The sequence below is a fragment of the Homarus americanus genome, unplaced genomic scaffold, assembly GCF_018991925.1.
Source record: "Homarus americanus isolate GMGI-L3 unplaced genomic scaffold, GMGI_Hamer_2.0 scaffold30108, whole genome shotgun sequence".
Classification (NCBI taxonomy): domain Eukaryota; kingdom Metazoa; phylum Arthropoda; class Malacostraca; order Decapoda; family Nephropidae; genus Homarus; species Homarus americanus.
The window spans coordinates 9742939-9758066 of record NW_024748109.1 but is presented as its reverse complement, the minus strand read 5'-3'; the positions used below and the strand labels follow the sequence as shown (position 1 = coordinate 9758066).

Genomic DNA, 15128 nt, shown 5'->3' with positions numbered 1-15128 from the left:
GGAGTGAGAACTCCAGTGGCCTGGCGACAGCAGAGATGACTCATATGAGACTGATGGGAAAAGCTGGGAACAGAGAGTTCTATCTCTCATAATTTTTCAAATGTTATTAGAATACTAATGTAATTACTAACCTTGTTACGTGCTTAAAGACCTTCATTGTTGAAGTGTAATACAGTCATAACATAACATTAAAAAGCTGGGAGAACACAGCAGCATGGGAAGTGGGAGGCCGGCATGACATCGCACATGACAGACGTCCGTGGTTTTTAAATTGTGCTCCATACCCTTTTATGTTATTTTATTAGATACAAACCTCTGAGGCTCCTTTGCGGATAGTCGAATTTGTAAAAGCTAAATTCGCGTATGTTGAGGTTCGGGTGTATTTGTAGTTGCTAGCTGATGATAGTTCTTTCATGCAGTCTTATAAATAAACAAGACAAAAAAGTTGTATCAGGTAAGATTCCTGATATGGCTTGGTGTACAGTACATGTGTTGTATAAAGTATTTGAATAGCTTGACATTCAGTATTTCATATGTGTAATTGAGTACCATATTTGTTTTTCAATTCAGGTCAGTCTCTATGGCTAATATATCTGCCAATGGACTGCGAGATAGAAATGCCAGTAAAAGTAACCTGACCCGCTCAAAGATTGGATCATCAACACTCAACCTTACAGGTCGTCCCTCGAATGTAACTGCCGCAACATCTACACGGGTCCGAATTTCATCATCAGGCGGTAAGTACATTAGTCGTAGAATAGGATTACTGTACAGGTGCTCCTCTACTTACGAACGAGTTACGTTCCCTAGGCTTCTTTGTAAGTCCAATTGTTTGTAAGTCCAACTTTACTCTTGTAGGTACCAAACATATTGTAAAAAATGAAAAGATTATGGATATTTAGTACACCTATACCCTTTAATACAGCCTTAAAACCTGGCTCGCTCTTCTCCTCTTAGGTAATGTTTTTTCTATCTGGAATTTTCTTCAAAATAATCCAGTCTCATCCACATTAACACCTGTTCTGGCAGGTAACCCCCCTCAATGATGATGTTTGTATCTCTGAAAGCTTGTAAGTTGAACGTTCTTAAGTAGAGGAGCACTTGTATATGTCTGCATTATATTAATTTTTCAGTTATATCATACATTTGTATTTAATACGTACACATACCCACACCCAAAATCCTGTTTGTACTCATTGATTTAGTATCCTGGTATCAACACAGTAGCATACCATCTGGAGATTTTATTTATTTATTTTTATAATTATCCTGTATTGTATTTGAAAATAAAATGAATTTATAGTACTGTACAGTACTGTACTCTTTACAGAAGAATAACTATAGTAGTGTTGTAATGTAAATACACATTCCAGAAAGCGTGAACTTTTCAGAATATGATGCAAAACTTCCTACATTTAGTTGATCTTAATAAATGGGGATGTTGAGAATGGACGAGTTGTTGGTCGGAATTTTTTTGTCAGATGGCAGGTCAATGGGTAAAGAAAACATTTAAATTCACTATGGTAATGGTATTCTTAAATAAATTGGGCCGAAAGTGTAAAAAATCAGGGTTAAACTTGGTATAAAGTCACGTGACTGCAAAAAGCTGTAATTGGTTGTGACGTCACTGGGTCGAGCCGCCGAGAGGGATCCTGGAGGCAGCCAACTGTGGTGTATGTGTTGTTACCAGCAGAAATACAGGACTTGTGGCCATATACAATGTTGATATACACAGGCATACCTTATTTTTGGGTTAAAATAAATTACTGCTCATGTATCATCGTGTGTATTTACTTGCTGGTTGCTAAAATGATGCAAAAGACGGATAACTCCAACGTGGAAGTTTTCATCACTGTTCTCTATTTCATGTCTGGAAAATGTAAGTTTTTGTCATTGATGTCTATATTTAATGTTGTGGAAGGACTAGGGACAACCATGGCCAGGGGATGGGCTTGGGATGATCAGATGACAGATGTAATTTAACGTGCTTCATAGCTGGAGGGCGGAGTTCTTGATAATACTGTACTGTACTCTACAATCATAAAGACGTCTACTTTTGGTAATATTTTTTCATCTGCCTTGAACCCTGAAAATAGTTGTTCAATCTTCTCGGCTGATCGTCTCTGTAAATAAATATTATTAAATAATTAATTGTGCATAACCGGTTAACGAATGGTTAGATTAACAAAATTTCGGTTAACGAATTACCTCCCATAAGGATCTTCAATTCGGTTAACGAACGAAACTTGGATTAACGAAATCCTTATGACAAACACGTTTTGTTGTGAGCATCAGCTGATCAGCTAATGGGCTAGTCTGCCAATTCAGTAATCTGTTCTATGTCTACATTCATTTACAGTGGAGTAAATATCAAGAAAGTTGTGCTCTTTAATATTTTTGCATTTTTTATATTAAAATTACAGTGACCCCTCGTTTAACGAACACCTCGGTTAACGTAATTTCGATTAACGAACTGCCTTCCATAAGGATCTTCAATTCGGTTAACGAAAAAAAATTCGATTAACGAAGTTCTTACGAACCGACCTCAACATGTTTTCGCTTGCACTGACCGGGCAACCAGCTTTAGTATCAGTCCGCCAATACATTAATCGGTTCTAGGGCTTAAATTCCTTACTATTTTAGTAAATATCAAGAAGTTTATACTATTCAATAATTTTAAAAGTTTAATATTCAATTTTTAGTCATTTTACCAATTATTGAACATAATTGAAGGTAAAGTGACTAGTTTAATGCGCGGCATCCAGCCTCTTAACACAGCAAACAGGAGTTAGTCTCTCTCTGTTTTCACTGGAGGTAACATCTTGCTTGAGACTCTCTTCAACTAAACGCTTTTTTCTGTGTTTCCAAGCAAATTATTGGTCATTTTGAAATATATTTTACATATTGACAATATATAATGCAGTGCAGTGTTGATTTAAAGAAAATAATCTTGAATTACACCAGAGAGCTAAAATTTTATGGGTGAAATGGCGCCATGGGGTGACTTCTCTTCCACCCCAATGCCTTCTCTTCTTCCTTCTCCTCCACCCCCATTCTAAATCCCATCATTATTATCATCATCATCCAGGAGCCTTCTACATACACACCTGAAAGTAAGTGAACTTTTCTACCATTTTTGTTGAATTTAGGAAATTTTCGGTGAGCTGGAACCAATTACCCAAAAACCCATTGAAACAATGGTTTCGGTTAACGAACTTTTCGGTTAACGAACTACCTTCTGGAACGGATTGAGTTCGTTAACGGAGGGGTCACTGTATTAGTCATTTTAACATTTAGTTCACATATTGATAATATATGCAGTACAGGGAACTAGTTTATTTGTGCCTATCAGACGCTTGATTCACCCACCAGTTTGGCTTTGTTTACAGTGGAGTGAACATTGATTTTGGTGGTATCTTGAATATTTTTGCATTTTTACATTAAAATTACAGTCATGCGCCGGTTAACGTCCGACCGAACAGCGTCCGATCGCATATACGTCCGTGCCCCCCCTCCCCCCAAAAATGTGACGACTCCTGGACCACCACTCCACGACCCCCTGACGGAGACATGATGATCCTCCCCATACTGGTCAGATATTATGTGTTAAAGAAATATGCTTCCTTACTTAGGCTGTTTTTAAGCATTTGCCTACAGGTGAAATGTTAACCTACATCTATTGAAGATAAAATCTTTCACCTACAAATTGACAATAAGACATTTGCTGTAATCAGACATATCTAGTTGCCTCAACAATTGCAACCCCAGTTGCATTTGGGGTTGCAATTTCAAATTCTGTAGCATTACTAAAAATAATAAACTTTGTGGTGCACTCTAAGATTAAGAGATAAAACAGAGGACTCAGGTTTCCTGATGTGAGAGAAAACGGACTCGTATGACGGGGGACCAAATAAAAAAAGCATAGCTACATGTTTTGTGGACTACAGTATTGAGGTACCCTTTTCATCACGTTGTAATAAACCTAGCCATGCCTATGTGTGTTTATGATATTTACCTTAACATTATATATATATTTAGTGGGTCTAAATGGTCGTAAAATGGGAAACTTGGGGTTGGGTCTTGGGTAAATGAACCAATTAGAATAAATCCCATAGGTTCTGTACTTTCTTTATCGGCGGGGTCCCAATTAGGCACGATAACCAAGGGATGACTGTACTGTACTGTATATACTTGTGACACTGGCCAGTTGTTTCTGGTATTATGGTACAGGGGTACCTAGTGACAGCACTAGGATCCCGCTTCCTCTATCAAGGAATAAACAATTAAAATTTAAATTGAAAAAAAAAAAAACATTCAAATAAATTACTGTCTTACAAGAATCCCTCCAATGTAAATTATATTCACCCAGGACGTTTGGGTGGAAAATTATGGGAAGAGCTTAGTCACTCTTAAGTAATGATAAATAAACACGCAGGCAGGCCTTCAGCGCCAACTGTCAAATCTTATCTCAAATAAATAAACAAACACTAGACTTTGTCACCTCACTTCCCGCCCCCTCCCCGCCGTCTTCCCACCACCCTCGTGTTCAAGATAAAAGATTGGTGATTTCTTTGTTTATTTTATATAATATCTCAGCCTAAAGTTAGGATAATATAATTTGCATTGCTGAAATCCGTGCAAGACATAGATTAATTTGAATGTAAGCGTCATATATTTTGCTCAAGATATAAAAAATGTAGTACATTAGTGTACAATACTGTACAGTCGGCCCTTAACATTCGCGGGGGTTAGGTAACAGAGATACCCGTGAATGTTAAAAATCCGTGTACTATTGCTGCCCCCCCCCCTAAAAAACCCCTGGCCCCCCATGTCCTTATTTACCGTATATACCTGTGTGTAGTTCGAGTTTTTAAGACCAAATTATTTGGCAAAAAATTGGGGGTCGACCTCTAAACGGGTAATAGTTTCGTTAGGTTGAAAAATATTTACCAGTAACTACCAGTAAACAATGGAAACGATGCACCAACACACCACCAGCTGTGAGTGTCGGGTGTCGGTACAGTTGCCAGGGCAGACCTCTTGCGAGCCCAAAGTAGCCAAATCCATGGTATGGTAGCACAGGACGATGTAAAACATAAAGTGTTCATTTATTAAAGTTTATTTATAGATACTGTACATAAATTTTTTTCATTACATTTGAAACATCAATCTTTGTTAATTAAATTTGAAACAAAAGAAAACTACGATACCGTATTTTCATTAAAATATTACATCACAAGTATATTTTACCTTAACTGTGACTGATTGAATATACGTATTCTCAGAAATAAATATGGAAATATAATATTTTTGCTGAAATGATATACGTATTACAGTGGAAAGTGGGATAAAATTGTGACGAAAGCAATTACTTTCTCTTTCTTTCGTTACTCAAAAGGTTTTCAGTTAAAAAACTGTTGTACTCGTACTGTATTACAATAATATTCTATCCTATCATTAGCCTTATAATCCCACAACTGAAAACCATTCGAAAAGCGATTACGGCAACATCTTTTGAACGAAAGAAAGAGAAAGTAATTGCTTTCGTCACAATTTTATCCCACTTTCCACTGTAATACGTATATCATTTCAGCAAAAATATTACATTTCCATGTTCTCAGAAATAAATGGTAGTTTTGTTGAAACGTAATGTACAGTATTTAATATTAAAATGCAAAAATAGCTATAAAAACAATTAATACACCCGTAATGTACTGGCTGGCATCTCCACTCGTCCCTGCTCCCGCCAGTCACCTCCTCCCCGCTCTATCCCTCCGCCTCCTCCACATCGTCACTACTGTTGTATTACAATAATATTCTATCCTAATTGACTTGAATAAATACTACGATACCATATTTCTGAATATTTTCATTAAAATCCATCCAAATCATTTTCCTTGCCATCGTCTGCAGCACCAAACAGCTTCTCCCAGTCCTCTCCTTGAACAGGGCTAGAGGGTACGTGTTTTTCGAATCGTTTTCAATTAAAAAAATGTTACATCACACGTATATTTCACCTAAACTGCGCCTGAATAAATATATTCTTGGAAATAAATAGTAGTTTTGCTGAAACGTGATGTATTTCAATGTAAAATAGGATAAAATACATGACGAAAACAAAAGACTTCACCTAACCTTCCAATGTTCAAGAGATGTTACTCGTTTTTTTAATAGTTTTCGGTTAAAATACTGTTATATTACAATATTATATTCATACTGTGCTTGATATACTACATTCACAGAAATGAAATATTTTTGCTGAAATGACGTAAGTATTACAGTGGAATGTGGGACAAAATCGTGACGAAAACAATGACTTTCGCTTTCTTTCGTTCAAAAGATGTTACCGTAATCGCTTTTCGAATGGTTTTCAGTTAAAAAACTGTTGCATCACAAGTGAATTAGGATAGAATATTATTGTAATACAACAGTTTTTTAACTGAATACCATTCGAAATGCGATTACGGTAACATCTTTTGAGCGAAAGAAAGCGAGTCATTGCTTTCGTCACTTTCCACTGTAATACGTACGTCATTTCAGCAAAATATTACATTTCCATGTTCTCAGAAATAAATAGTACTTTTGCTGAAATGTGATGTATTTCAATGTAAATTAGGATAAAATACATGACGAAAACAAGAGACTTTACCTAACCTTCCGATGTTCAAGAGATGTTACTCGTTTTTTTTAGTAGTTTTCGGTTAAAATACAGTGACCCCTCCGTTAACGAACTCAATCCGTTGCAGAAGGTCGTTCGTTAACCGAAAAGTTCGTTAACCGAAACCATTGTTTCAATGGGTTTTTGGGTAATTGGTTCCAGCTCACTGAAAATTTCCTAAATTCAACAAAAATGGTAGAAAAGTTCACTTACTTTGAGGTGTGTATGTAGAAGGCTCCTGGATGATGATGATGATGATGGGATTTAGAATGGGGGTGGAGGAGAAGGAAGAAGAGAAGGCATTGGGGTGGAAGAGAAGTCACCCCATGGCGCCATTTCACCCATAAAATTTTAGCTCTCTTGGTGTAATTCAAGATTATTTTCTTTAAATCAACACTGCACTGCATTATATATTGTCAATATGTAAAATATATTTCAAAATGACCAATAATTTGCTTGGAAACACAGAAAAAAGCGTTTAGTTGAAGAGAGTCTCAAGCAAGATGTTACCTCCAGTGAAAACAGAGAGAGACTAACTCCTGTTTGCTGTGTTAAGAGGCTGGATGCCGCGCATTAAACTAGTCACTTTACCTTCAATTATGTTCAATAATTGTTAAAATGACTAAAAAATTGAATATTAAACTTTTAAAATTATTGAATAGTATAAACTTCTTGATATTTACTAAAATAGTAAGGAATTTAAGCCCTAGAACCGATTAATGTATTGGCGGACTGATACTAAAGCTGGTTGCCCGGTCAGTGCAAGCGAAAACATGTTGAGGTCGGTTCGTAAGAACTTCGTTAACCGATTTTTCTTTCGTTAACCGAATTGAAGATCCTTATGGAAGGCAGTTCGTTAATCGAAATTACGTTAACCGAGGTGTTCGTTAAACGAGGGGTCACTGTACTCCTATATTAGTGATATTCTATTCATACTGTGCTTGATATAATACATTCACGGAAATGTAATATTTTTGCAACTACAATGCTGATGTCAACACAAGTGTGGTTACAGTGAGACTGACTGAGTGAGGGAGAGCTATGCGTGTGTGTGTAAGGTTGCGGGAGCGGCGGTGTTCGGTGCCGCGCGCGATTTGAATGTACTTCAATTACTTCAATGTATAGAATATTCCTCTGGCGGGGTAATCCGCGTATTTGCGAATCCGGGAATGCTAAACCCGTGTATGTGAAGGGCCGACTGTAGTACATTTTATAAAAAGTTTTTCAACTGTATTTTTGGGTAGATTTACATAAATTTCTTCATTTATTTTCATCCATTTACATGGACACACCATACTAAAAGAAACGTAAACTAAATTAGTGCAAAGCTGGAGTGCACATGTACTAATTTGATTACGGTACTAAAATTGTTATATATAGTGCGAATTACATGTTTATATTCAAATAAATCAGTATCTTACAAGAATCCCAGCTATGTTAATTATATTTTCCTAGGTCATATCACTGGCATTTTAAAATGAGAGAAGCATAGTAGGACTGTTAAATAAACACACAGAGACCTTCGCCTCAAACTTATTATTCCCCCCCCCCCAAAACCCCTCGCTGGGTGGCGGAGCCGTCAGTCCCCACCCCAGCCAGGCTTTTAGGCTTACAGTTTGTATCTTATATAATATCTCAGACTAAAGTTAGGAGATTATAATTTGCATTGCTGGAATCCTTGCAAGACAGCCAATAATTTGAATATAAACGTCATATATTTTGCTCAAGATATAAAAATTGTTGTACATTAGTGTACAGTACTGTAGTACATTTTATAAAAAAGTTTTTCAACTGTATTTTTGGGTAGATTTACATAGATTTCTTCATTTATTTTCATCCATTTACATGCACACACCATACTGAAAGAAACGTAATAGAAATAAATGACGTTAGAGCAAAGCTGGAGTGCACATGTACTAATTTGATTACGGTACTAAAATTGTTTTGTCTAGTGGAAATTATAGCATGTTTATATTCAAATTAATCAGTATGTTACAAGAATCCCAGCTATGTTAATTATATTCACCCAGGTTATTTCACTGGCTTTTTATAAGAGAGAAGCTTAGTCACCTAAGAACTGATAAATATACACGCTTTAGACCTGGGCCTGAGCCAACTGTCAAACGTACTACCTCCCCTCCCCCCACACCCCCTCGCTCGCTCCCACCCTCTCCCCCATCTGCTCGGCGTTGCTGGAATCCTTGTAAAACAGTGAATAATTTTAATATAAACGTCATGTATTTTGCACAAGAGATATAAATTAATCACCTGTATCACATTACAGTAGTGATTTAACAGTAAAAGTGTATATGTACGGATATAGTATTCCACATACACATAAGTATAAATAAAAAGTTTATGTGATGATCGGACAACGTCCATTTCGGTTAATGTCATGTTTCCAAGAACGTATCTAGGACGCATAACTGTATTGGTCATTCTGAAATGTAGTTAACATATTGATAATATATAGCGCAGTGCTGTGTTGATTTAAATAAAATAATCTTGAATTACACCTAGTGAACTTAAAAATTTTATTAGTGAAATTACTGCATCAAGCATGGGTCCCCTGAAAGGTGATTTCTCCTCCATCCCCACTTCCTTCTCTTCTCCCTTCTCCTCCACCCCCACTTCTAATTCCCATCATCATCATTAACCAGGAACCTTCTACATACACACCTCAAAGTAAGTGTACTCTACAGCATTTTTTTTTTACTTTGTATGTACTTTTCTGTGAGCTGGAACCGATGAAACAATGGATTCGGTAAACAAAATTTTCGGTTAACGAACGACCTTCTGGAACGAATTGTTTGTTAACCGAGGGACCACTGTATTTGGGATGTTACCTAGGTTGGTGAGTTTTGAGGTGACTAAGGAGGCCGATACGGGACTCGCAGTGTCGTCCACATTCATTGCACATGTGGAGGGCTGCATCTAGTGCGGGAGAGGCGGTGGCAGCGTCTTTCTGACATTGGTGCTTGTCTGCCTTGGTTTGCAGTCAGGCTAACTCGAAAGAATTTACCTTCTCTTGTGGTGCTCCTCCAAGCATTAGGATGTGGAGTATTCAACTCCCAGGTGAGGGGGTCGAATTGGCACTTTTTCAGGTTTGTCTTAAGGCTATCCTTGTACCTTTTCAATTGCCCGCCGGCGTTATGTTTACTATTCGTTAGGTGACTGTAAAGTAGCTGCTTTGGCAGTCTACTATGGTCCATGTGGGTAACATGGCCAGTCCAGCATAGCTGTTCATGAATACTGGTAGCCTCAATGCTCCTACAGTTAGTGTCAGCAAGAATACTGGCATTTGCTCTCTTGTCTTCCCAGCAAACTCCGAGGATGGAATGTAGACTATGGTGGTGAAGTTTACAAGTGCCTTGAGGTGCTTCCTGTATGTGACCCATGTCTCACTTCCATATAGAAGGGTGGGGAGGACTATTGCTCGATATACTGTACATGCAGCTTTGTAAATAATTTCAGCTCCCTACAGCTGAAGACACGGTTTCGGAGTCCGCCAAAGGCTCGAGACGCACATCTGATCCGGTGCTGAATCTCTTCATCGATGTCTGTGGTGGTGGACAGGTGGGAGCCGAGATACCCAAAGTGGGTAACAGTAGAGAGGGTAGTACCGTTAAGTTGAATGGATGGTGGAGGTGTGTCTGAACCTGGGACAGGTTGAAATAGAATGTGAGACTTACGTACATTCACCTCAGTGCATCTGCGTAGGTGTTTAGGATCTCCTGTAGGTCGTGTTCAGTATGAGCAACACGAGTGAGATTGTCTGCTTACTGAAGTTCATTAATGGAAGCTGCCGATACTTGATGTCCACCCTGCCAGCTAAATTGGCACTGGCACGAGTAATGAAGGCAACCAAGAAAATGGAAAAGAGAGTTGGTGTCGGTACACACCCTTGTTTAACTCCTGTTTGGATGGGGAAGAACTCAGACCGGGTGCCGTTGTGCAGGACACTGCTGTTCATGCTTGCTTCACAATGGTGATGAATTTTGGTGGGCAGCCAAAACAGCTGAGGGCTGCCCTGTTGACCGAGTCGAAAGCCTTAGTTAGGTCGATGAAAGCCATGTACAGGTTACGACGCTGTTCTCTGCACTTTTCCTGTATCTGGCTGGCAGCAAAAATCATGTCAGTGGTGCCACTGATGGAGTCTGTTTAGGAGGACTCGGGCGATAATCTTGCCTGCTACGGAGAGCAGTGAGATCTCACGGTAATTGCCACAGTTTGACCGGTCTCCTTTGTTCTTATAAATATTGACAATGGAAGTGTCTTTAAGAGCTTGGGGGATTTCCTCCTTTTCCCATATATTCTCCAGGAGAGAGTGGAGACAGCTGGTAAGCAGAGGTCCTACTGCTTTATACACCTCGGCTGGGATTCCACCAAGCCCTGAGGCTTTGTTATTTTTCATCTGTTTGATGGCAGTAACTACCTCATCCAGGGATGGAGTTGAGCTGAGGTGGGTCAGTTCTGGGTGTTGAGGGACCTACTGGGTAGTCAGGACATCCACATCCGTGTTTTGGTTGAGCAATGAATGGTAGTGCTCTTTCCAGCGCTCAAGGAGGCCTTCATCGTCTTTAATTATGAAGTTACCCTCAGATAAGCGGAGGGGGGCTGCACTTCGAGTGGTTGTCCCATAAAATGTTTTAATGGAATTGAAAAATTCGCACATTTTGTGATGATCCGCATGTTTTATGTATTTCACATGCTTTATTTTTAAGCCAGTCATTCTTTAGAATGCGAAGTTCCCTCTGGGCTGCCGCTTTCTTCTTGAGGAAGGTATCGGCTTTGGTCCGAGACCGAGGGTTGTTCTGCCAGTCAGTAAAAGCAGCACGTTTATCATCGATGAGTACTTTGATTGTCAGGTCATCTCATCAAACCAGTCCTGGTGTATTCCTTCGACCTGGCCGAGGGTCTCTCTGCAGGTTTTTGTCATAACAGTGTTGAGAGTATCCCATTCTGTACTGGGATTTGCATTGTTTGCTGTTGGGTTGTTTATAAACCCATGTTCGAGCGGCTCTCTGAAAGCATGTGTTACTGCTGGGTCCTCCATACGCTTAGTATTAAATCTTCTTCTGGAGGCTTGCTGCCTTCTCTGTTTTGGGGCGACGTGAAGTGAGAGCTTGGCTCTGACAAGTCGATGATCAGTGTCACAGTGGTCTGAGCCATGGGTGATGAGGACATCTCGGCGATCTCTTTCTCTGACAATGATGTAGTCAATGAGATGCCAGTGTTTGACTCATGGGTGTTGCCACGAACCCTTGAACTTGTCGGCCTGCCGAAACAAGGTATTGGTGAGGCTGTGCGCAGCACACTTGCTGAGGAGGAGTAGGCCGTTGGCATTACACTTGCCTAGTCCCTTTCTCCCTATGGTTCCCTGCCAAACGTTAGCAACTCTGCCAACTCTGGCATTGAAGTAACCAAGGAGCACAACCTTGTCTTCTTTGGGGATAGAGGTTAGCATTCTGTCATCCTCTGCATCCAGTGTTGGGGTGTATGCACATGAAAAAGGCATGTCTTGAGTGATTCAGTGGGATTCAAAGCGTCATGTGGCGTTCGTTGATCCCAATAGGCATTTCAGTTAGCCTGTGTAGGGTGCGTGGGTGGATGGCAAAGCCAACTCCATAAATGCTGTTTCTCTCCGCAGCAGGTTTACTCTTCCAGCTCACGTTTTGTGAGCTGGCCCTCATCTGGGAGCCGGGACTCACTGATGGCTGCTATGTCGATGTTATACCTAGCCAGCTCTTTTGCCACAAGGTCAGTTCTTTCAGGATGCTCATTTGTGCCAGTACCAGAAGGGTCCTGACATTCCATGCAGCGACCATAAGAGGTTGTATGGTTTGTTTTTGTTTGGATCTGTGCAGGCTATGTTTAGGGCACCCTTTCTAGCCCCCTCGCCATGTGGGGTGAGCAGAGTGGCTCCTTGAAAGGGCTGCTCAGTCGCACAGACAGGACTGGATTGCACTGCTGCCTAGATCCCAGTGCATAAACGACCATCTTATCTGTGCCACCCATATGCAGAGTTGTGACTAGAGACTCCCGGCAGTCATCTCTGCTTGTCCCCGTCGCCATAGGACTTTCGGGGGTATAGGGGTTTTGTTGATGATGAGAGATATAATGAACTGGATGATGGCTGCGGTGAGTTGATTTACTGTATGTGGTGAGGCAGGAGCGCAGCCTGCAACCACACATCTTGGCTCTCCCTTTTCCTGATCCAGTGGTGCAAGTGTTGCAATGACTGAGGAGAGGGAGAATTGCAATGGACTGCCAATAGCCCAGTTTGTTGGTTTCGCCTTAGTAGCCTGTCCATCAGGCTTTGCCTTCGTCCGCAGGTGTAGTCGTTGGGTTTCCACGGTGGTCACTTCTTCTGCCTATACCGCCGTTGGGGGCTTGTTGGAGCTCTGTAAGCATGTCTGCCTTATACGGGGCCCCACCACAGATTTTTCGTTCTGGGTTTACTCCCATAGCCTTATACCAACCGAGGTTAATCCGCAAGGCAGCCGGACAATTGCTGGTAGGAGCTAGAACGTGTCCACATGCCAGTGGGCCTATCCTCCATCCCTCAGGGGCCCACTGCTACTCCGAGACCCCCTGTTGGTCTAGCCTGGGCCTAGGAGGCACCCAGTTACCTTGTGTTACCACGAGGAGGCACAGCAGGAGTCTTGATGGTGAAGAGACTGTATACTGGCAGGGGAAGACTTATGCAAGTTGCTTCCCTGTTTGCCACGAGGGCTAGCCAGCGGCGGAGTTAAAAGCGAGAGGGAGCAAGCAGTGCTTTCACCTTAACACTAACATACTGCTGCCACACTAGACGCATTACAGCACCCTGAGTGTGCGCGCACACATGTACCGACTTAATGCATCACTGAGTGATGGCCAAAATCAACCTCAGGTGACTATCAGGTTAGAAAGTGACCGTTACTGAAACATTATGAATTAAAACTATAAAAATACCACGTTTCTGTGACTTATTATCCAATAATTATTAGAAATCCACAATGGTAGACAAAATGATGTATATTTCAAGCAAACAAGAGAGAGATCGTACGTCTGGGGAGGGGTTGTGGGGTATGGGATGGTTTGGTTCATGGTTCACACTCAGAATGGGATGGAGAAAGGAAACTCACAATGTGCTCTCTGTATACATGTTGTATTGGATGTACAATGCAGCTTGGTGCTGGGAAGTGGCAGCGTGGTTACAAGCGTGATGTAGAGAGAGCTGGTTGGTGAGGGTGCTCAGAGGAGGACAGCTTGTGGGTCGCCATGCTCGCCGGTGGGAGCAAGGGCCGCCAGGCAGCGGCGGAGGAGGTGGTGTTGCTTGCTGCGGCTGTAGCTAGAAGAAGAGAGTTGGTTGGTGAGGATGCTCAGAGGAGGACAGCTTGTGGGTCGCCATGCTCGCCGGCGGGAGCGAGGGCCGCCAGGCAGCGGCGGAGGAGGTGTCGTTTGCTGCGGCTGTAGCTAGAAGAAGAGAGTTGGTTGGTGAGGATGCTCAGAGGAGGACAGCTTGTGGGTCGCCATGCTCGCCGGCGGGAGCGAGGGCCGCCAGGCAGCGACGGAGGAGGAGGAGGTGTTGCTTGCTGCAGCTGTAGCTAGAAGAAGAGAGTTGTCACCACGAGGTCAGGTCTTAAATAGCGGGGGTAGGCGTGGCTTAATAGTTGACCCCCGCTCCGTGGGCGGCGCTGGTTGACCTAGACCAAGAGGCATACACTGTGGAATTTGCGGGGTCGGCTACTCAGCGACAAATGGCGTTTGTAGGGGAGAAATCCACTACAATACTCCGTCCTTTCCTCCAGGCGGTGTAGGAGATTTGTTGTCTGCAGGGGTGCATGGCACATGTGAGGCAGAACGGGCGGTGCATGCCTCATGTGAAACATAACGGCGAGGGAGTAGATGAGCTGGCCGCTAGAGGAGACAACTGTCTAGATACACAATATCTGTGGGAGTAGAGAGGGAGAAAAAGGGTGTGTGGAGGCGATGAATCTGTGCTTCCCTCACAGTAAGTACAGAGTCGTCAGATGCGCCTGCTGGGGTGTGTGGGCCTGGGTCAGGAGCAGGGGCTGCGTCAGCAGAAGCGGATGAGGGCTCGTGACAGCAGCTGGGTCCACGACAGCAGCAGGGTGCAGGACATTAGCAGGGAGTACCTGAGGGAGAAAAGAGGGGTGTGTGGGTCCGCATTCAGGCGCATGGGCCGCGTCGGGAGCAGGGGCTGCATCAGGATGAGCGGCAGGGGGTACTGCTGGGCCAGGGGCGGCGTCTGAGGCAGGACGGGTGTGTTGGGCTCGGTAGAACGTGGTGCTTGGGGCTGGAAGAGGAGCTGGTCTGCTTAGAGAAACAGTGTTGCTCTCGGGTGTCTAACCTGCGGTGTAGAGACAGTAGCTGTGGTGTAGAGACAGTGCTGTAGAGCCGATGAGAGCTGCCTCTGCGTGGATAAGCCAGTCTTCCATGTTGCTTGAAGACTGGGAGAGTG

At 42.1% G+C, this 15128-nt stretch overlaps 1 protein-coding gene across 1 annotated transcript in view; it reads left to right on the top strand.

The window, feature by feature from the left end:
- The window catches only part of LOC121880046 (kinesin-like protein KIFC1), a 141763-nt gene that overhangs the window by 31281 nt on the left and 95354 nt on the right, over nt 1-15128 (top strand). Inside the window, exon 4 of the mRNA XM_042387045.1 lies at nt 571-737. Within this exon, the coding sequence (XP_042242979.1) occupies nt 571-737 (167 nt within the window). The remainder of the gene's footprint in view (nt 1-570; nt 738-15128) is intronic.